Source organism: Physcomitrium patens, chromosome 23 (genome assembly GCF_059467195.1).
Source record: "Physcomitrium patens ecotype Gransden chromosome 23, ASM5946719v1, whole genome shotgun sequence".
Lineage (NCBI taxonomy): Eukaryota > Viridiplantae > Streptophyta > Bryopsida > Funariales > Funariaceae > Physcomitrium > Physcomitrium patens.
Window position 1 is genome coordinate 5,780,370 of NC_143432.1, and position 24,448 is coordinate 5,804,817.

Consider the following 24,448-nt stretch of genomic DNA (forward strand, 5'->3'; position numbering starts at 1 on the left):
TTCAAAACTATTCAAAAGAATAGTTCTTCCTTGTGAATCTTATAATTAATCTCAATAGCTAAAAATTATCTTCAAAAAAATTAGTAGATAATTTTTTTATATTTTCTTTCATTTATGATAATATTGCTTGCAAAGCAATGTTCAATGTCTCTATGTCCATAAAATTTGTCTTATAAATTTCAACACAATATAAGATTGATGTAAGAATAAAAATTATTTTTTAAGCTTTAAATATTATTATAACTTCTTTATTTGACTCAATTTTGTCTTTACAAGTTAAATGAATAAGTACACTTAAATTTGAAAAAAAATCTTGATAAATATCTAATAATAATTAGCAAACTCCATAAAATATAAAATATTTTTTATTGTTTTTAGAATCTTCTAGTTTATGATAGTATAAATTTTCTTAAGATCTACAATGATGGCATCATTTAAAAGAATGTATCCTAAGAAATCAACTTGAGCTATATAAAATAGACACTTTTTTTTATCATGGCATATAGTCTTATATCTTTAAATTTTTATAATATACAAAAAACAAAAAGTTTATATTCTTCAATGTTCTTAGAATAAATTAAAATTTTATTTAAATAATAGACAATAAAATTTTCTAAAAAATCTAAAAAAAGATTATTCTTTAGATTTTGAAAAGCAAATAGTACATTTATAAGTCTAAAAGATATAATATTATATTCAAAATGCTCATACCTAGTTTGAACTGTAATCTTTCATTCATTTTTTTCTTTGATGTATACCAAATTGTATGATCTTTATAGATCTTAACTTAATTTAATTGATTAAGAAGTCATAATATTAAAAGTACGAGATATCTATTCTTGATAGTATTCTTATTGAATTTCTAATAATCTATACATATCCGTAATAATTTTTATTATTTTATTTTTTTATAAAGAAGCCAAAATTTCTTACTAAAATTTTTAAATGACATATAAAATCTTTGGCCAAAATTTCATTAATATATTCCTTGAATTTAGCCAATTTTTTATGTGATAAGCTATAGATTGGTCCAAATAGCACTTGATCTCCTTCTTGAAAATCAATTATGCAATTTAAAAAATTAATGGTCTAAAAAATATATGCATTTTTTTCTCAAAAACATCTTAAGGATCTTAATATTGTCTCAAAATATTGCTTGAAGTTTTTCTACCATCAAAAATAGATGTGATATAAATAATAAAATATGATAAGATTTATCACAATATAAGTATAATATTTTTTGACAACATTGATTCTTTTCTTGACATGTTTAAAATATTTTGTATCATTTTGCATAGGTTTAAATCTTGAAACATAAGTTTCTAAAAGCTTAGAAATTATTATTATGACTTTATTTGTTCCTTTTCAACCAAAACTTTTTTTTTGGAGTCTTTTAAAAATTCAATTATTATATGCAATGACATGAGCAATAAATTGCTCTAATGAGTTTGTTTTTGATAATATTAATATTAAGTCTTTGATATTATTTTTAAATCCAAATAAAAATCAATAGATAAAGGCTTTATTATTTTAATCCATATTGCAAGTAATGTTTTAGAATCCAACAACATATATGGTAGTTGGTTGTGATTTTTGTTGTGAAGATATAAGTTTTGTCTATGCTATCTTTTTTCTATCATTTTTTTAAATGTGGTTGTTATTAATTTCAAAAACAATATTATGTCATATAAGAGTTGTAAAATGATTTCCATCAAAGGTGCAAATTAAGAGAGAATACTACCAAATAGGAGGGTGTCTAAGAATCCAACTTCAATACAAGAAATTTTCAAATTTAACTACTTTTAGTTACTCTACATAATTCTTCTTATCTATTTAATTACAAGTGTCAATTTTATCCATTTTATAGCTAAATATATTTTTATAATTTTATTTAGATTAAAAATTTTAATTATAAAAATATATTTAGTTAAATATTAAATATAAATATAAATAAATATCTACATATTTATGAAGATTTTATTTATATAAAATATAAATAAAATATATATATATATATATATATATATATATATATATATATTTTAAAAATGATAATCTCAATTAGCTATATGCTAAAATTTGGTATTATTTCAAAATAAATTCATAATATTTTATTTTATTTTAATATTATAAATAAAAATAGATATAATTCATATATAATACAATAGTTCTATATCTTTAATATTAATCTTTAAATAATATAAAATATTATTATCTTAATATAAATAAGTTAAAAAATATAAATATAAATATAAGAAGTAAATAAATAAATAAATATTTTCTTTGTTTGTCTATTTTATTAGTTTATAAATTCAATTGCATTATCGTAATTTATAGAATAAACTTTTGACTTAATCTGATTCATTTGGGCCCCTTTGATATTCTTTCAAACTATTATAGTATATTTTTATATACTTTGCAACCATTTTCTTAATTTAATTTAATTTAATTTTTTTTGTATCAACTTAATATCTATATCTATTTTATTTTTTAAAATACTATTTTCAGAAACTTATAATATTTATCTTTATATCAAACTAATTTGTGGTGTGTGTGTGTGTATATATATAATTAAATAAATATTTAAACGCAAATTTATATTAATTCTGATTTTAAAGTTGTAATTTAGAGTAAAACTTTACTTTATATTATTTGCTTGCTATTAAGTATAAGAAATTTAGAGGCCTATTTTTGAAGATTTTACTTTATTCTTTTGAGTACATGTATTTAAATACCTTATATTTTGATATATAAAAAATTGATATTATGATAAAATTTTATATTACTTAAATAAATAGAAATAAATAGAAGTAAATAAAATAAATATTAAAGAAACTAATTAGATCTATATGAAATTAATAAATTCTTATAGATATGCCACATGACTATAAAAACAATCTTGTAGAAGTTTTTTATTCTTAGAAGATACTATAAAAAAAACCTAAAACATAGATGCTTGGGCCACAAGCCTAATAGTCTTTACAAAGATTTTATATGGTTTTTTTGAAAGCTAGTATAAATAGATATAGAACTAAGATTATTTTTATTTTTGTCAACATATTTCTTATATTCTAATTTTAACTTGAGATTCTTTAAGTTTATTTATTTATTTATTAATTGCTATTATAATTCTTTTCTATTTTGAAATTATAACTTATTTTTACTCATTGTCTTTTTTATTATTAATACATTAATATTTTTTATTTCTTATTTCTAAAATTATAATAAAATATAAATTATATTTTTAAAATTTATTTTTATATATATTATTAAATTTAAGTTATGAATATATAATATATCATTTGAATTTGATGCATTTGAAAAAAATAAAAATAAAAATTTATTTTCTAAAAAATTATTATTATTCAGTTTATTTTTTGAATAGTAATTATTTTAAATATTAAATTTTTATTTTTATATATTTTATTATTTATTTGATAAATAATTTACATTCCTTTTATATTTATTTGTTAGAAATTATTTTTATTTCAAATTAACTTATGTGATTTTAGAGATTTATTTTTGATTGGATACTAATTGCTAAGTCTATATAGAAGTTATTTTTAGGTGTATTTGTATAAGTACTTGGATATACAAGAAGTTGTTAACTAGTTTGGTTAATTAAAGATGGTTTAAAAGAATCAACCTAACAAAAAGATCCAAAATACTTGGATTTGGATAATATAAGGTAGATTGAAAATACATGACCTTCATAAGAACCAAATCAATAGGATTTGGATAATAGACGGCAAATTAGAGATATACAACTTATATAATAAAAAAAGATCTTGAAGTGCAAAGTAGAACAAACTAAGTCGAGATAATAATTAGATGCTAATGAAAAGATGGTTAGATGTCAATAATTAATTGAAGTAGTATTAGTAACCACCAGGGGTAATGGTTGAGAGGCATAATATCAAGTACCAAATACAAGCTAAGGTTATTATTGCTAATTTAATTGATGAAAAATGTTATTTGAACTAATTTTAAATATAATTCACTTTTTAAAATATTAATTTATTTTTTTTTACTTTTTTTACTTTTTTTATTTAAGTTAAGTCTTAGGAGTCTTCCACTAAAGTTGAAGTGAGTGCAATTTGACTAAAATTAATAGTTCATGCAAAATTTCTCTTAATAAGAATTCTAACAACTTATTAACTTTGAATATATATATATATATATATATATGGTTAGAACTTGCAGATTCATATAAAATAAGAGATTTAACAATCCAATGATGATTTAAATGATCAACAAGCTTTCTCCAAATTAAAGCCAAGTTTGACGAGAATGTTTTGACCTACTAGATTTTGAACCTACTTACATTTGAACTGTAGGATTTCGGTCCTTAAATCCAATAAACAATAAATCTTCATTTTCTTCTTGTTATAATATATACTATTAATTTAGATATTTTATTAATCAATTGACTATTCAAAAAATATATGATCTAAGATTGATGCAAGCTAATTTTAAAAAATTCAAAATTCTTGTTACATTTTGATTAATAGATTAATCATCTCAAGCATATAGTCTTAATAAGGTGAAACTATAAGCAATCACAAAGATTTTTAATCATCCATGTTGGTAGCAATGAAATTTTAGTTGTAAAGATTTAATCTATCAAATTAAATTTCTTAATATTTAGTTAGCTTTGTTGTATTCTAAATATAAAAGAAGGTATAAGACAAAACAATCTTTTGGCATAAATTTGACAATACAAAATCATTTATATTATAAATAATAAGAAGCCAAAACTAAGAATGGTATTTGATATTTTTTAAAATAAATTATTTTCAAAGAATTAAAGTGGAACATTAAAAAATAGTAATATAAAATATATATATTTATTAAAAAAATTAAAAAATATAATAATCTTATAAGAATATATATATGTAGTATTTATTATTCTTTTTTAAATTAATATTTTAATATAAATATATAAAATAATTATTTAAAAGATACATTTATAAAACTATTGTTATTATTATTATTATTATTATTATTATTAAACTACAATATTAGAATTTTAAAAAATACATAAAAGATAAATTAATGAAGATATTGTTCTTTTGAAGTATAAGGCATAATGAATCTTATTTTGAGAATTTTATTTACCTCAAGCCTCCTTATTTTTTAGATTTATAGAATGCAAAAGAATCTAACTTATTACAACTAATGCAAACACAAAAGATTAAGTAATAGTTCAAAACCCTTAAGCAAACATCTTGAGGTTTTAAAGTTAGTTTTCAGATTTGCAATCTTAGGAGATCCAAAGGATATCTAAGATTATAAAAGTTAGTTACTTGTGATACAAGAATGTTAGTTTCTTGAAAAGGCAATAAGATTATTAATATAAAATTATTGAAGAGTAGAACTTCTAAGATCTAAGAGTAGAACTTCCAAGACATTATTATTGTCAAAGACATAAGTTAAGTTGCAATTAATAGATGAATCAATATAAATTATATATAAATTATACAAGTTAGTTACTAAGAGCTAGAAGTTAGTAAGAAAGGTTGTTTTAAGTAGTATTGAAAAAAGATTTAGAATATAGAATTTAAAATTTAAAACATGCATTATAATAATATAGAATGCAAATATAAAGTGTTGTGATATTAGCAACCATTAATTGCAATGTATAAAGTATAATATTCTTGTAGTCACTAATCTTTGAATTTTTCAATAATAATTAAAACAAATCTCATTATTATTATTATTTTTAATCTAATAAAATGTAGATAATTTTCTTCTTGTTGTTTAATAGTCGAATTCTAAAATAATAAATAATAATGAAAACACAATAAATATGCTTGTAACCTAAAATTTATATATTAATGAAAAATATAATATATGTAATGTATTACTGTTTTTCTAATTTATTTTGTGTAATATTATATATTAACTTATATAAAATATCGATTGATTATTTTATAATATCAAAATATTAGTAATAAATATGATTATTTTGCACATAAAAACAAACACATTTTAACAAATTATTAAGTTTTGATATCAGAATTTTTTTGGTTATTATTTTGTATGTAAATTAAAGAATTTATAAAATTCTACACCACATTTAAATTGAAAATTCTACAAGGTTATACATTGCTTTGTTTATTAAAAATAAACATGTTCAAATTAGTTTGTAATCTTCAAATGAGTAAAATTTTCTTTGGTTCTTAATGAAAAAGGAAAAAATCTATAAGTAAATAAAAGAAATAAATCTCACACACTAGTACAAAATTTTTACATATGCAAGAAATAGTGACTTCTTAATATAAAATTCATAAATGTATTTAGACAAAGAAACTTACATACAAAAATAATATACGAACACCTTTATTTGTTTGTTATTATTGTTAATGTTATATTATAAAATTTCGAATGATTTGCAATCATATTTAATGTAAAGTATAGGATTGTTCGCACCAGCACATCCTAGACATCTAAGAGCGGGCCACCAGTGAGGTCTTCTTCACACTACTTTCAGTGAGAGGACAAATTTTGCTTCTTTTTAAGAGCATGCCGTCGAGCTGACAGAGGATTATGATGATCCTTTAAACAATATGGGTGAGTGTCAAAAGGGATGAGATGTTGACTACTGATTAAATAAGACACTTATAGCAGCGAATAAGTATATGCTTCCAAGCACCGAACAAAGTCCTACACAAAAATCAATCAAATATAAAACGACATGTCATTCTCTCAACTTGGATTGGATTATCGACACATTTCAGCTTCTAAAATTTCTAGACTTAAAACATTACAAATATTGTTTCTCTGAAGGAGCAACAAACTAGCACTAAAATATATATCGCATGAGTATGTTAGACGTGAACCTGCACGTAAGACAAGTCACACAAAAGCGGAAACTCGCATAACAAGTAAACCTGAATATATTAAGAGAAATCACACAGGCCTGCATATATTACAAGGAGTCCCACCAGCCTGAATATACTACAAGTGGCACAAGCTGTTGTGGTGCTTGGCTTAAACCTACACGCTCGGAGCATCACAAAACCACACCTCCAGGGACTACCAATCTTCGAACACCTAAAACCAAAACAAACCCAAAACATCTGGCATCAGCCAAAATGGAACTCCTACGCGAACACTTCTGTGATTAATGAGGAGCAGAAGTGTAAAAGTACTTACTACTTCCATCTAGCCATAAACGTGAAATATGTGACTTGAGATCAGCTTGTTGGAGCTCTGACCTCAAGACGCTTCTCAGTGACTGAATCAAACTTTTTTAAATCATGGAATTGACATCTATATTTACAGTTACTTGCAGGGCGGCTTTCTTCATTCCTCCGAAACCCAATCAGAAACAGGACGCCTTATTTCTTTTTGAAAAAAAAATAAAATTTACGGAGGTATTTCAGGCTATTAATTTGAGAATAAGGCAGCATGAGGTCCACACAGCCATGGAGGCAGCCCGAATCACCATGGGATGCTTGTAAATCCTGCAAATAATACAGTTCAAGATAGAAAATCAATGAGCCCTCACTTGAAGCAGGAGGTATTTTCTTTGACAAAAATTTACAATGAAAGAAACTACCAAGAAAAGGGGATGACAGAAGAGCTTACGATAATGCTGTAGCGCCCCATGAACCGGCCGTGTAAAGATACTTCCCAGTGGTCCACAATGAACGCAGTCTTCCTTTCTTCTCTACTTTAGCGAAGGCTTGTGTCATAGCTGTTTCAGGGTACCACCATCATCAAGAATCAATATAACCAGAACCAAAACAATTCTAATACAATCAGCTTGATAAATAAAAAAAAAACATTAACTAAATGACGCACTGTCAGCCCGAATCACGCACAAACATAAACAAATTCTACATGAAAATATAAACCTAGAATATTGGTGAAGAAAAATCAAATTACCTTGTTGCAGCTCCTTTGGAGTCAGATTCTGTTGCGAAAAATAACCAGGTGTCAGTAGCCATCACATACTTGTGAAAAAGGTCCAGGTCTATCAAAAGAAAACCTTTACAACTTTCAAAATGAATAAGATGATGAGCAGGAAATACCTTGGCTTGTGGGATTGACGATATGTACCGAGCTATAAAACTCGCAATACTATCCACAATGTCCTCCTGACTAACCATCACATAGCCATCGGATCCCAAACCGTCTTTCACTTCCTTGATTTCCCTATCCGTGTCGTTCTCAGAAAGCCACAACCACCAGTTCGGATCATCCACATCGGCCTTTACATAGAAATCATCTGTATAACAACAACAAAAGCATGAGGCAGTCAATTACAATGAACAACACTCGTCAACTTCTGCCAGCTTCTAGGCACCTGGATAACAATCCAATTTGACGATTACACAGATTGATTTTTCAGTAGAATTCTCAATAAATTCCATAAAGGTAAGAATATAAAGTGATACCTTCAGCCCTCAAGAGCGTCTTATTACTAGATGTCGAGGCACCATCATCTTGAAACGGCTTTAGCTTGTCCAAAAAGGAAGGAGATGCCACCCTCATCTTCAATTGATCATAGACCTGCAACCACATACAATGCACACACTTTTTCACGATACTGAAGAGAAATTGGTGCCGACTAGAGCCCTTGATCATATCGACAAGAACTAGGAACTATTTAATAAAAATATAAATAAATAAAAAACCCACGAAGCCGCGGCAGATTACGGCTAACAGAACAAATCTCACCGCCATGGACCGATCCACCGAAATCGTCCCCGTCTCCATTTTCTGCTTATGTAATTGCTGAAATGCTTGCTCGTACATCTGAATAGTTGCCTTGAGCCGCGCATTTTCCCTTCGCTGAATATCCAAGTCACTCTCCACCTCGGCCCAATCCCACTCCCTGGTCACATCCTTGGCCAATTTCCGCTCATGCCGCCACTCCATCGCCCCTAACGCCATCTCCGCCATCTCCCCGACGGCCACCACAGCCTCCACTCCATGCGCTCCGACCATGGTAAGCGAGAGAGAGAGCGAGAGAGACCTCGGCGAAGGAAACCTCGAAGTCCTCCAACCCTAAAGCAATTCCAACTCCCCGCTCCCTCGTCCTCTACGATACCAACGAAACCTCCGCACCAGTTCAGTAAGTTTTGAAACCTAAACAAAAGGGCACAATCCAGAGAAAATGCAACCCTGATCCTTCAGCAGCAAGCGAATTGGACAACGTCGGTGTGGCTACAACCAAATCGTGATGCAACGAAGAAAAAGGAATACGAGCAAGTTGACGTTAGCGGAGCAGAGCGGAGCGAACAAGCGCAGAATTCCACGGCACTCAACGGAGATGCTTCCTCGAGCATATTTCATCCACTCATCATCCATCCATCATCCATCCATCATCCATCCATCATCCATCCATCATCCATCCATCCCTTTCATTCGTGGATGGCCTTCTGCCTACAGGATCTTATCGCCTTGATGCCTTTGGTCGCGTGGCTATGCTGAAAATGCGCACACAAAAGTTTTGTTTTTTTGAAAACTAGGACTAGACTAATATTTTTGATGTCTTGATGTCCATAATCAATCATATAATAAAAAAATTATTTGTATGTATCAATGTAATGGTTTGTTGAAGCAATCTTAGGAATCTCAACTATTATCCAATAATTTGTATAGATTTATTATTTAAAAGCCATTACAAAGACTATTACATTGGTTAATTAATGTATTATTACATTTGATGTGATTTTTCCTTCTTTAGAAAAAATATAAAATACTTGATAATTGAATTTCTTTTCTCAAAATCTTTCATCTCTATCCTATTATATGCAATCAACAAACTATTCTACAAATGAAGGTGGTTTTATATCTATGGTGAGGTTTTTTTTTGAAATAAGTAGAAACAAAATCATCTAGAGAACTCAAAAATATTGTTATTAAAATTAATTCATATATTTTCAATAAGAATATTAGTCTCTTATTGATTAAGAGTAATGTTGTTACTAAATTTTAATTATTATAGATTGAAAAAAATTAAATAAAGAATTTAATTTTTTTTAAAACTTTAAAAAGATGCATTGATTTTAGTATGAAAGACAAAGGGATAAGAATGTTGATGTGGAAGTTATTTTAATTTTAAAAATTTAAATGGTTGTATTGTAATGTTAATAAGTCTTTAATTTTTGATATATATTTATTTTAATTATAATTTAAAATATAATCAAATTGTAATGTAATTAGAATGTGACAAAAGATTCTGTTAAAACAAAAACACACAAGACATTTTGAAGGCACCATGTGTTAAAGGTTAACTTATGTAACAACTCCACCAAGAAACATAAAATCTTCTTATGCTAATCCACAAAAAAAAAACATATTGCTTTTTAAGAAAATTGATTGATTAAAACATTAAAGATAGATAAATGTCAAGGACAAGAACTTGATAAAAACAAATAAACAAGTAAGAATTTTCTCAAAGAAAGATGACAAAATAGAAATAACTCAATATGTATGTTAAGAAAGAAATTGGAATGGCTATTGCCAAAAGATAAGAAAACTAGAGACCCTTGAAACTAGACTAGAAGCAAGAAAGAAATTGACAAGAGTGAAGAGGCTTCATTCTTCTCTCTATATATACTATCTAACTAGGGGCTACGTGGCGATGTTCTATATGACCTCCAATATGTGTTGACTTTGTAGGACACATGCCTTGACTTACAAGACAAGTTTTTCTCTATGTATGCCACATAGTTAGCTTGGTCTTCACGCTAACAACATGTGTGTGACATAGCCAACTTATTGACCACATTTCTAATCCAAAAAGTCAATTAAAGACATCTATAAAGTCAAAGTAGTATCTATGAAGCTTCTAGAAAGCTTTCATAGCAAATATTATAGAATTAACTTATTTTTACATACTTTTACTTACTTCTACCTATTTATATATGTAATTACTGACTTACATGCGTATGTCCGTGACATTACCCATCTTCTAGAGAGGAGTTCTACGAGGAGCGGTCATCATATGTTGAAGAAATCTATGATGCGACGAATTATATTTGCCACATATTCTGATCTTTGTTCTCTTTGAAGATGATTGATAGGGCCTCTCAACCATCGATAGTGTCCCATACAAGGGCGGGAAGACCACCCAGTTATTTGATCGTTGTTGAGGCCTTCATAACTTCCTTCAAATAAAACATTTGGAACACCGTCAAGAATTATTCCTACCTCCCCTAAAATCACCAAATATTGAGAGTCTCTTCCAAGGTCGTGATATCAAACGCATTGTATCTCGCCATCTATTTGAAGAAGAACATATTGTTCTTAAAGATCTTCATTTCGATAACATCATCTTGAAGGTTGTGACAATCATAATGTTTTGTCCGTCAGATCAGCAAATGAAGGCTCTTGAGTCATATATGTTGATTGTTGGTTCTCTATCTCCTCGGCATGACAACTACAAAGAAGCTACAAACAAAGATTGAAAGTAGAATGTAAATCTTGCCTAGATCTTGTTTCTTTTATAAGAAAGGTTTTTATCTTGATTTTAATGGATGTAATCGATGAAAAGCCTCCATCGCCTTTGCTGCATTTGCAAGATTCTTTATTGGCTCCCATGTGAGTTCACTAATATCATATCCGCACTAATAGACAAGATATTCCAATTTATTTTGGCACCGCCTTGAATCTAAGACTTCTTCCACTTCGAACTCTTCATTATTGTCCACTTCTACAAGAGGAGGTGGAGCTTGTTTTCTTCTTGGTATGTCCACTGTCTTGTATGGTTCAAGAAGAGACACGTAGAATACTAGATGGATTTTCATTAACTCCGATAAGTATTAACAATATGCAACTAGATTGATTTGTGCAGAAATAGAAAATAGTCCAAGCCTTCGATAGTCCAACTTGTCACAAGGATGACTGGATTTGATATTGTGACAAAGTAACCTAATTTGTCACCCATGAGGAATCATGGTTGTTTCTTTCGATAGACATTTGCATTGATCTTTTGTTGTTCTTGAGCTTCTTTTAACTACGCCTTCATCGTTGCATATAGCTTTGACAAATGAATTGCCAAATCTTTCACTACAAAATTATCAACTTTTGAAAAGTCAAAAGTATCAAGTTGTGGATGATAACCATAATTAGCAAAAAAAGGTGTTGATTTTGTAGAAGAATGTACCGTGTTATTCTAAGCAAACTCTGTCAATGACCAAAGAATTATCCAATCATCTTATTGGTAGTTGATAGTACATCTTAAATACTACTCCAAAACTTAATTAATACGCTCCGTTTGTCCATCAATTTGAGGATGGAATGTCGAAGATAGTTTTATATCCACTTTTAGAATCTTGAAAAGAGTCTCCCAAAATCTTGATACAAATTGAGTTCACTTATTTGATATAATATCCTTAGATAATCCATGATAACGATAAATATTGTCAAAAAAGAGCTTAGCTGTTTCTTCACCTGTGATGGATTTTGTACATGGTACAAAATGTACCATCTTGATAAAACAATCTACTATCACGAATATAGAGTCATAAGAACCTAAAATTGGAAGATCTGTAATGAAATCCATAAAAACAAAAGACCATAGTTGTTCTCAAATGGATAATGGCTGAAGAAGTTCGTAAGGTCGATAACAAGGAATTTTTGATCTTGAACAAGTATCACAAGATTGTACAAAATCTTTGACTGCTTTCCACATTTGTGGCCACCAAAAGTCCTCCAATATTAGTTCCAAAATTTTATTGTACCCAAAATGTCATGCTACTGGAAAGTCATGATGAGCTTGAAGAACACGTAATCGAGCTTCACCTTCTGGAACATATAGGCATTCCTCGAAATATAGTAGATTATTTTTGAATTCAAATTTAGAAGTATTATGAGACTTTGAAGGATTTTCCTTTATATCACAAATAAGAGGATTAGAGGACATACTTGATTGAATTTCTTTAATGAAAGTTGAAACAACAGTTAGTGTTGATTTCATTGCTCAAAGATGAAGATGCTCTCGCTTTAAGAGAATTGTCTATTGTTAATCAAAAGTAGCATCTCCTTCCTTTGGTGCGAGATAAAATCATCTAGAGAATGCATCAAACAAACCTTGTTGTTTTCCTAGTCGATAAGTGATCTTGAATTTGAATCTTGACAAAGACATACTTCAACGGGCTTGGCAACGATTCAAAACACGTGTTGACATAAAATATTCAAGGTTCTTGTGATCCGTATATATGATGATTAGACTAAAAATACCTTCTAGATAATGGTGCTATTCTTGAAATAAATCTACAATTACAAGAAGTTTTTTGTCATGGATCTCGTAGTTGATCTCGGTTGCTGAATTTTTTTTGGAATGAAAAGCTATTGGATGAAGTTAATCATCTGTTCTCATTTATGACAATACAACACTCAAACCAAATTCTGATGTGTCTATTTCCATAAAAAATGGCTTAGAAAAATCGACGCCATATAAGATTGGTACAAAAACAAAGGCTGTCTTCAAAGCTTCAAATGCTACTTCTGCTTCTTGATTCCATTGAAGTTTGACTTTATAAGTCAAACGTGTAAGTGGAGCTGTAACTTGGGAGAAGTCTTTGATGAAGATCCGATAGTAGTTGATAAATCCCAGAAAGCATTGGACATCTCTTACCGTTTTTGGGTTCGTCCAATCCATAATAGTTTAAACTTTCTTAGGATCTATCATAAGTCCATCATTTGAAATGATGTATCTTAAGAAGTTGATTTGAGTAGTGTGAAATACACACTTTTTTTTATCTTGGCATAAAATCCCGCATCTCTTAGTTTTTATAATATACGATGAACATGAAGTTCATGTTCTTCTATGTTCTTAGAATATATTAAGATGTTGTCTAGGTAACACACAATAAAATCATCTAAAAACTTTTGAAAGACATCATTCATTTGATGCTCGAATGTTGCTAGTGCATTTGTAAGTCCAAAAGGCATGACGTTGTATTTGAAACGCAATCTTCCATTCATCTCCTTCTTTGAAGTATATCAGATTATATGCTCCTTGTAGTTCTATTTTTGTATAGATCTTAGCTTGATTCAACTTATCAAGGAATTCAAATCTCAAAAGTTACGGGTACCTATTTTTGATGGTGATTTACTTGAGTCCTCAATAATCGATATACATCCGCAATGATCCATCTTTTTTCTTCACAAATAAAATTGTAACTCTTGCACGAGATTTGGAATGGCTTATGAAGTTCTTGGCTAGATTTCCTTCAATATACTCCTTGAGGTCAGCCAACTCATTTTGTGATAAACTATAGATCGGTCCAAATGGTAATTATGGTCGTTCTTGAAGGTCAATTGAGTAGTTGTAGGAACGATGTTCTGAAAGAGTATCTGCATTTTTCTTCTCAAATACATCTTAAAAATCTTGATATTGGCTTGGAATGCCACTTGAAGTCTTTCTACCAATGTGGCATAAATGACACAAGGTGATCCTTCTTTTGCAGCATACAAGAAAGTTCTTGCATCTACAATTACAGATTTAATTATACTAGACTTATGACTTTCTACTTGATTAACTACGCTCTTAATTATACTTTCAAAAAAGTAAAGTCTATGAGAAGTCCAATCTATTTTAGAGTTATATTTTCTTAGGTATCATAAACCTAAAATGACCGGATTAGAAAGATATCTAATGATATTAAATATTACAAAGCTATTATGACCATAAGTTGCTACTTCTATAGTAAGGATTTCATGAGTAACATCTCTTAAAAGACAATGGACGACCGTCTATGACTTCTACATGAACAGATTTAGTTTTCTTCACTAAAAGTATGCTATGTCTTTTAGCAAATTCTTCATCTAAAAAACATGCTAAGGCTCCTGAATCTAGTAAGGGAGAGGCTTTGTGATGTTTAGGTCCTAAAATAATATTTATTGTAAAACATAGAGAGGGTTCTAAGGAAAGAATAGGACCTTCACTAGATATTGTATGAGGTTCCAACCACACAGTCCCTATTGTAGTTGGACAAATTTGTTTTCCGACATACTATCTTCTTTGATCGTTGTACTCCTCAATTTATAGTTGCGTTGCTTCTTTGGGCAATGATGAGCAGTGTGCTTAGGTTCTCCACAATATAAGCAAAATCCTTCTTGACGACGACAAGTCTTTTCTTGCTTAGTAAAATGTTTGAAATGTATTGCATCAATTTGCATATCCTCTACTTTGGATTGTATGTATTGAAGAGATGTTGGTATTGCCATTGAATTATAGTAATATTAAGGTCCACTTGTATGGATCTCAAATCAGAATTCAAAAAGGCGATTGTCGTATTTTACACCAAAGTCAATTGCTTGACTCAATGTTTGAAGATCAGATAAGTTGAGCATTAATTTTTTTATCTCATATTATAATCCGTAGAAAAATTGGCTAACTATCAAGGACATGAACTCCAAGGAAAGATAATCTCAATACACTCTTGTGTCACTCAAAAATACTTAAAAATCACTTAAAGGTGATAATATATTGAACTAGAATGGCTATTGCCAAAGACTAGAAAACATGACGACTCTTGAAACTAGATTGGAAATAAGAAAGGAGTTGACAAGAGTGAAGAAGGCTTCACTCTTGTCTCTATATATACTATCTAACTAGGAGCTATGTGGCGATGTTCTATAGGACCTTTAATATGTGTTGACTTTGTAGGACACTTGCCTTGGCTTATAAGGCAAGTTTTTTTACGTGTGGGCCACATAGTTAGCTTGGTCTTCAAGTTTATAACATGTGTGGTACATGGCCAACTTGTTGACTACGTTTCTAATCCAAAAAGTCAATTAAAGATACCTATGAAGTCAAAGCAGTATCTATAAAGCTTCTAGAAAGCTTCCATACCAAATACTATAGAATTAACTTACTTCTATCTACTTTTACTTACTTCTATTTATTTTTATATATAATTACTAACTTACATGAATATGTCCATGACATTATCCCCTTTATAGGGACGAATTCCACGAGGAGCAGTCATCATATGTTGAGGAAATCTGTGATGCGATGAATTATATTTGCCACATACTCTGATCTTTGTTTTCTTCGAAGATGATTGATAGGGCCTCTCAACCATCGGTAGTGTCTCATACTTGGGCGGAAAGACCACCCAATTTTTTGGTCGTTGTTGAGGCCTTCATAACTTTGTTCAAATAAAATATTTGAAACACCATCTGGAGTTGTTCCTACCTCTAGTAAAATCACCAAACATCGGGAGTTCCTTCCAAGGTCGTGATATCAAACGCGTTGTATCTCGCCATCTATTTGAAGAAGAACATGTCGTTCTTGAAGATCTTCATCTCGATTGTATCATCTTGAAAGTTGTGACAATCATAATGTTTCATCCAGTAAGTCAATAAATGAAGGATCTTGAGTCAAATCCGCTGGTTGTTGGTTCTCCATCTCCTTAGCGTTACAACTACAAAGAAGCTACAAACAACAATTGAAAGTAGATTGTTATCTTGTCTAGATCTTGTTTCTTTTATAAAGAAGATTTTTATCTTGGTTTTGATGGATGTCGTGGATGAAAAGCCTCCAGTGCCTTTGCTGTATTTACAAGATTCTTTACTAACTCTCATGTGCATTCACTAATATCATATCCGTGCCAATGGATAAGATATTCTAATTTATTTCGATGCCACATTGAATCTAAGACTTCTTCCACTTCAAATTCTTCATTATTGTCCACTTCTATAGAAGGAAGTGGAGCTTGTCTTCTTTTTAGTATGTCCACTGTCTTGTATGGTTCAAGAAGAGACATATAGAATACTAGATGGATTTTCATTGACTCCGGTAGATGTAAATGATATGCAATTAGATTGATTTGTGTAGAAATAGAAAATGGTTTAAACCTTCAATAGTCCAACTTGCCACAAGGATGAGTGGTCTTGATATTGCAACAAAGTAACCATATCTTATCGCCCATGTCGAATGGAGGTTGTTCCTTTTGATAGACATTTGCATTTATCTTTTCTCATTCTTGATCTTCTTTTAATTGCGCCTTCATTGTTGTATGTAACTCTGACAACTGATTTACAATATCTTTTGTCGCAGGATTATCAACTTTTGAGAAATCAAACATGTCAAGTCGTGGATGATAACCATAATTGACAAAGAAAGATGTTTGTTGCGTAGAAGAATGCATCATATTATTATAAGCAAATTCTGCCAATGGCAGAAGAGTTGTCCAATCATCTTGTTGATAGTTGATGATACATCTTAAGTATTGCTCTAAGACTTGGTTTACGCGCTCTGTCCGTCCGTCAGTTTGAGGATGAAAAGTTGAAGATAGTTTTATATCCACTTGTAAAATCTTAAAAAGGATTCTCTAAAATCTTGATACAAACTGAGTTCCTCTATTCGATATAATATCCTTTGGTAATCCACGATAGCAATAGATATTGTCAATAAAAAACTTAGTTGTTTCTTCACCCGTGATGGATTTTGTACATCGCACAAAATGTGCCATCTTGATGAAGCGATCTACTATCACAAATATAGAATCATAAGAACCTGAGTTTGGAAGATCTATGATGAAATCTATAGAAACAGAAGACCATGGTTGTTCTAGAATGGGTAATGGCTGAAAAAGTCCAAAAGGTCGATGACAAGGAATTTTTGATCTTGAGCAAACATCACATGATTGTACAAAATCTTTGACTACCTTCCACATTTGAGGCCACCAAAAATCCCTAGATATCAGCTCTAAAGGCTTATTGTATCCAAAATGTCCTACTGTTGGAAAGTTGTAACAAGCTTGAAGAACATGTAAACGTGCTTCTCCTTCTGGAACATATAGGCATCATTCAAAATAGAGTAGTTTATTCTTGAACTCAAATTTAGAGAGATCATGAGATTTAGAAGAATTATTCTTGATATCGTGAACAAGAGGGTCTGAAGACATACTTAACTGGACTTACTTGAGAAAAGTTAAATCAACAATCAATGTTGATTTTATTGCTCGAAGATGAAATTGCTCCGGCTTCAAGAGAACCGTTCTTTGTTGCTCAAAAGCTGCATCTCTTTCTTTTCATGCAAGATAAGAACATCTAGACAAGGCATTGGACTAACCTTATTATTTTCATGGTCGATAAGTGATGATGAATTTGAATCTTGATAAAGACATGCTCCAACAAGCTTGACGACGATTTAATATGCATGTTGATATGAAATACTCGAGGTTCTTATGATCCGTGTACATGGTGATTGGACTTGAGGTACCTTCTAGATAATGACGCCATTCTTGAAATGAATCCATAATTACAAAAAGCTTTTTATTGTGGATTTTATAATTAATCTCAACTGCTAAAAATTTCTTGGAATAGAAAGCTACTGGATGGAGCTTGTCATCTACTCCCATTTGTGACAAAACGGCACCCAAGGCAAAGTCTGATGCATCTGTTTCCACAAAATATGCCTTGGAGAAGTTGACGCGATATAAGATTGGTGCAGAAGTAAATTCCTTCTTTAAAGCATCAAACACTACTTTAGCTTTTTTATTCCACTCAAATTTGTCTTTACAAGTCAAACGCATAAGTGGAGCTGCAACTTGAAAAAAGTTCTTGATGAAGATTCGATAGTAATTTACAAAGTCCAAAAAGCATTGCACATCTTGTACTGTTCTTGGAATCTTCCAATTTATGATAGTCTGGACCTTCTTGGGATCTATTATCAGGCCTTCGTTGAAAATGATGTATTCTAAAAAGTCAACTTGAGTAGTGTGGAATACACACTTTTTCAACTTGGCATATAATCCTACATCTTTTAGTTTTTGTAACACACAATGAACATGGAGTTCATGTTCTTCTGTGTTCTTAGAATAGATTAGAATGTCGTCTAAATAACAAATGACAAAATTATCTAATAACTCACAAAAAATATCATTCATAAGATGTTGAAAAGCAGCTGGTACATTTGTGAGTCCAAAACGCATGAAATTATATTCAAAATGTCCATACCTAATTCGAAAAGTAGTCTTCCATTCATTTTCTTTTTTGATGTGGACTTTCTAGTCAATATAAAGAAGGCTTCACTCTTGTCTCTATATATACTATCTAACTAGGAGCTATGTGGCGATGTTCTATAGGACCTTTAATATGTGTTGACTTTGTAGGACACTTGCCTTGACTTATAAGGCAAGTTTTTCTACGTGTAGGTCACATAGTTAGCTTGGTCTTCAAGCTAACAACATGTGTGGCACATGGCCAACTTGTTGACTACGTTTCTAATCCAAAAAGTCAATTAAAGACACCTATGAAGTCAAAGCAGTATCTATAAAGCTTCTAGAAAGCTTCCATACCAAATACTATAGAATTAACTTATTTTTATCTATTTTTACTTACTTCTACTTATTTATATATATAATTACTAGCTTACATGAGTATGTCCGTGATACTAACAAGTACAGCATCATCTCACTGAATATCAGTTACAAGTTGTCGAAATTATGTAGCGTTCAATGTTACTGATCGATTGTCTTGTCGTAAAATACGGATCTTGTTGGTTAGAACACAAATTGCATCATATTCTCCATACATGGATCTAAATTCTGCCAAAAAAGCCTCAAGATTATCTAATATTAGATCTTATCGTTCAAGAAAAGATGAAAACCATGATGATGTTGAACTTGAAAGAAGCTTACCAATGAATCTAACTTGCGATCTTAGAGTTGGATATCTTTGGAGTTGAAGTTCAATCACAAGTTTTATTTGATTGATAAATCTTCTAAACTTTGATGTGATGCCATCAAACTTCTTGGATAGGGTAATTCTAGAATCTCTAACACTGGAAGGATGTTCCACCATAGGAGAAGGGATATGATTTGGTGCAGATGTTGAAGCAACTCCAATCATTTCTATATCTTTACTTCCTACCAACCTTGTTGCTTCTTGTAGTGGTAAATTGAGTTGATGCATCGCAAGCATTAACTCCCTCAATTGCTCTTCCATTTGTGTCATTATACTCTTCATTTCAGCAAGTTCTGCCATGATAACACTTAAAAAAAAGATTTCTTACATCACTCAAGACAAATAGAAGAGAGGACTTGAGAACAAAGAAAATAATAAGGACAATAACAATTTAGAAGAGGGTAATCCGCAACTTCTAATATGCTTATGTCTTATCAAGAGAAAGGAGTAATCCACTCTTAATCAAGCTTAAATAAAGCTCTGATATTGAAATATTTTCTTGTCAATCTGTCAAGGACAAGAACTTGATAAAAAAAAATAAACAAGCGAGACTTTTTTCAAAAAAAGATAAAAAAATAGAAATAAATTTAATATGTATATTAAGAAAGAAAGTAGAATGGCTATTGCCAAAAGGTAAGAAAATTAGAGACCCTTAAAACTAGACTAGAAGCAAGAAAAGAGTTGACAAGAGTGAAGAGGGCTTCACTCTTCTCTCTATATATACTATCTAACTAGGAGCTACGTGGCGACCTCCAATATGTGTTGACTTTGTAGGACACATGCCTTGACTTACAAGACAAGTTTTTCTACGTGTGGGCTACATAGTTAGCTTGGTCTTCACGCTAACAACATGTGTGTGACATGGCCAACTTATTGACCACATTTCTAATCCAAAAAGTCAATTAAAGACATCTATAAAGTCAAAGTAGCGTCTATAGAGCTTCTAGGAAGCTTCTATAGCAAATATTATAGGATTAACTTATTTTTATCCACTTTTACTTACTTCTACCTATTTATACATGTAATTATTGGCTTACATGTGTATGTCCCTCACAATAAATGTGTTTTGAGTGTGAGATATTTTTTTGAGAAGGACAAGAAATTTTTTGCAAAAATGTTTGTAGCTAATATATATATAATACAAACAAATACAAGTAGTAGCTGCAAACAAACTCAATTGACAAATATATATACAATCAAATGAAACACGTATTAACAACATTACTACAACCACATACCATAACAATCTTATTGGAGATTTTGTTAATTTGTGGTTCTAATGAGAATAATAATTTCAACATAAAAATTATGCATTTCCAAGCAATTCTTAGGAATAGTAAGACTTTAAAGCCAAACGAGATTAGCAATTGTAATACTTTAAATAAGATAAAAAAATACTTTTATTTATTTATTCCTATTTATATAATTTATAAAACTATAATTTGATTCATTTATTGTATATATAATAAATATTGTGCACTAAGCTATCAAAACTTGCACTAAAGAATAAAAATCTTTAAAATGAAGTCAACAAATATTTATCTTTCATATTAAATTCAAAAATTAAATTAATAATATTTTATCTAGAAATATTTTTTTAACTTATATTTCTAGATTTATTTTAGGATAAAGTTATATCAAATGTATATTATGAAATATACGTATGAAAATACATAACATACATATATATATATATATATATATATATATATATATATATATACAAAAATTGTTAATCTTAAACTTTATAATTGTATATACATATAATATATTTTTAGTTTTTAGTTTTGTGGATATTTTTTTAGAGGATATTGATGTAAAAATATAAGGTGTTTCTAATGCCTCCACAATTATTGCTATTGTCACCACAACATGCTACCTACTTGAAATATTTTTATAGATTTTTTTTCTTTGAATAAAAAATCACTTATTTTTTATAATAATATTTTTAAGGTTTAAATTATATATTATTATTGAATATTTTTAAGGTTTTGTAATGCTTATTTTATACTTATAAAAAAAATCACTTATTTTATACTTACAAATACTTTTGAGTTATCTATATCCATCTATAACATCTATAAATATCCTTAAAATATAATTAATATTAATACTATATTTAAAATTATATTTAAAATAAAAATAAATTTTAAAATTACTAATTTATTAAATAGATTGAATTATTTTGAAAAAATAATCAACTTATATATACATATATATAATTTATAATAACTCCATATCTTTTAGGTAGATGTGTTATGTTAAAGACATAGAATCAACTTTTATTTGCCATCAAATAAACAATAAATTATTGAACAATACATTTAGTTGTTTTAACAAACATACATATGTTTACTTTTTATTAACTTTTTATTTACATTCAATAAGATCCTATCAGTTCAATTAAGTTTATACATATATATATATATATATATATATAACTGTCTCCGTGTTCATTTTTATTATTATTTAAATATAAATAAATAAATAATCCTCTTCTTTTGAGGAATAAACCCCATTGAATATACGGCTTTTTTGAATTTTAAACACGTTGCATGCTTCTACACAATGAACACACTTTCCATCATCCCAATTACTGTCTAAACTATTCACCTATGCATGAGTGCATATTCATTTTTACACAACTCATTTTTATTGAACATGATTTTAAACTCGTGAAAGAACATCCACCAATAGAGGAAAACTGCACCACAATTGCTGAGCAGCTGGTCCACGTAGGATCGACGATCTTCTAGAAGCTTCCAGGAGGAAGGTCTTAAGTACTTCCAGGGAAGAACGAGGTTTGATACTTGTGGTAAACATGCCGATATATCCTTCGAGCTCAAACAATTGCTTGAGTTGATGCGTTGAGATAGGATTTGCTTCTCTTTTTGAAAGCTGCGAGGTCTCTCACTTGTTCCGCATGAAGCGCCTCTTCCTCCTCCTGCTGAATCTGATCACGAGGACAACCATTACGATTCCTTCACCTCCCTTGTTTTCAGAGCATGTGTCCATGATACAGCCTGTATCGGGATCCAGCACCGTTTAGTATCGAAAACAAACGCAAAAGAACGACATCGTCGAGATAGAGGCTACGGAGAAGCATTTCCAGAGTTTGGAAGATTTGCGTTGGTACGAAATCCTCCATGCACATGCAGTTTGAGCCTTATGACTTAATGATGGATTCATTGGCGTGTTTCCGCAGGCCCTGAAGTAGGGGAATAGTAGATCAATTGACTCAATTGTCTCAGGTCGTTGTGGTGAGCATTACGCTTGGGACTTGTGACACGGAAGGAGTATTTCAGCGATTTGTGCACCATACGCGCGGAATCCTAACTAGTTTGCATAAATCTTAAAGAGGCATCCATGAGAATTTGCCACAGAAGTGGTTCTATGTTTCAATGTTTTATAGAAATACCTTCACTTCTGCAGAGAGAGCTCTGTCGCAAAATAGCAAATATTGCCGGAATAATTTGCAATCTCTACGTGGAAAAATTCTGAGATCAAGATATACTCTTCCTCGGTTGCAAGGGTGATCGATCAGCATGTCTGGCTCCGCATGACGAACTCCGACTGGCCTGGGTATACCGCCTATCATGAGGAGGGATTTGCATGTGTCCACTAATTCCTTTGCCTTCTCGGACCTTCGCAGCTCCACGATTGCCTTCCTGAAATTTGTAAAAAATGACGATCGCTTTTTATTTATTTCTAGTTTCAAGAATGGAGGTCAAAATTATTGAAAGTCAGTTCACGAATGGCTGCGACCATTCTTAATCAAGTCAATCCACAATCTCAGTGCTCGCCTTGAATAATTTGGTCGGAAGTCAGAGTATGAGGCTGCGGCTTCGTATAACGGAGTCCTCAGGAGCTTAATGGCATGCACTACACCTAATTGGTCGAGCACTTCTTGCAAGGTCTGTGGCGATATCCAGGGCGAAAGCGGCTCCACCAGCACGCATCGTTCAATGAGTCCACCGAAGTAGTCTCTTCTTGTGGCACGAGATGCACCATCTGGTAACCACCAATTCGGCGGTTCGAGCACCCAATCCCACGACTTTCGTTCCTCAGACCAATGTGCTTCTGGCGCGGCGTACCGATTATTATCGGAGAGCAACGGTGTGTCCATCCCACCGTATTTTCGATCCTTGCTTTAGGCCTAATTACACACATCCTTCAGAGCAACTCGAAGCAACAACCGAGGCCAGGGAATAATTCCACAGACCGCATACATCTCGTCTCTGCGCTGAACTTGCTATGGAACAAAAAACCGAAAAGCTACTTAATAGTTCGCGATCTGCAATGTACACGACGCTAATGATCAATTTCTACGCTAGACAATTCACAATCTCATACAGGCGAAGCAAATGTCGGCTGCGGTCAACTCTTTCAAGCAGAGAACAGGTGCTAACCTTAATTAATGTTGACAACGATGTGTACCAACTCAAACGTCTTACACCAAGGCTTCACTCACGACTCCAGCACAACGCTGAAAAATGAACTGCATCGGTAGAGGTAGGGAACTGTATTCGGCTTCTACATCACATCAGTAACTCATTCCTAATTTCAGATGATGAGTCTACAAGAAACGCAACAAACGAGGCAATGCGAACTGCAAAAGCTGGATGCGTGTTACATTTTTAGGAATTGCTGTGACCATTAGACCATCTCGATTGTCGAGAACCGAGAATTATCACCTGCAAGCGAGCGTTGCGATGTTTTGTCACGGCTGAAAAATTTGAGCCTACGCTCTGTCAAACTGGAGTCTGAACCCGGCGCCTTGGGCCAC

The 24,448-nt window shown here is 30.8% G+C and overlaps 2 protein-coding genes across 3 annotated transcripts; both read right to left on the reverse strand.

Moving 5' to 3' along the window:
* Positions 1-6,881: 6,881 nt before the first annotated feature.
* Positions 6,882-9,203, reverse strand: LOC112276254 (uncharacterized). The gene is made up of 6 exons (XM_024507395.3): positions 8,689-9,203; positions 8,406-8,520; positions 8,040-8,236; positions 7,894-7,921; positions 7,594-7,702; positions 6,882-7,469 (listed from the first exon to the last, which is right to left on the reverse strand). The coding sequence occupies exons 1-6, from the start codon at positions 8,956-8,958 to the stop codon at positions 7,385-7,387; spliced, it is 804 nt and encodes a 267-aa protein (XP_024363163.1). The 5' UTR covers positions 8,959-9,203; the 3' UTR covers positions 6,882-7,384.
* Positions 9,204-22,296: 13,093 nt separating this feature from the next.
* On the reverse strand, positions 22,297-24,351 carry LOC112275569 (uncharacterized). Of its 2 annotated transcripts, XM_024506042.3 has the most exons (4): positions 24,072-24,351; positions 23,466-23,818; positions 23,081-23,330; positions 22,297-22,615 (listed from the first exon to the last, which is right to left on the reverse strand). In XM_024506042.3, the coding sequence occupies exons 2-4, from the start codon at positions 23,786-23,788 to the stop codon at positions 22,505-22,507; spliced, it is 684 nt and encodes a 227-aa protein (XP_024361810.1). In that variant the 5' UTR covers positions 23,789-23,818; positions 24,072-24,351; the 3' UTR covers positions 22,297-22,504. The 2 variants fall into 2 exon arrangements, with proteins under 2 accessions (XP_024361810.1, XP_073386515.1); XM_073530414.2 differs by lacking the exon at positions 24,072-24,351 and having other exon boundaries at positions 22,297-22,685; positions 23,466-23,917.
* Between the last annotated feature and the right edge of the window lie 97 nt (positions 24,352-24,448).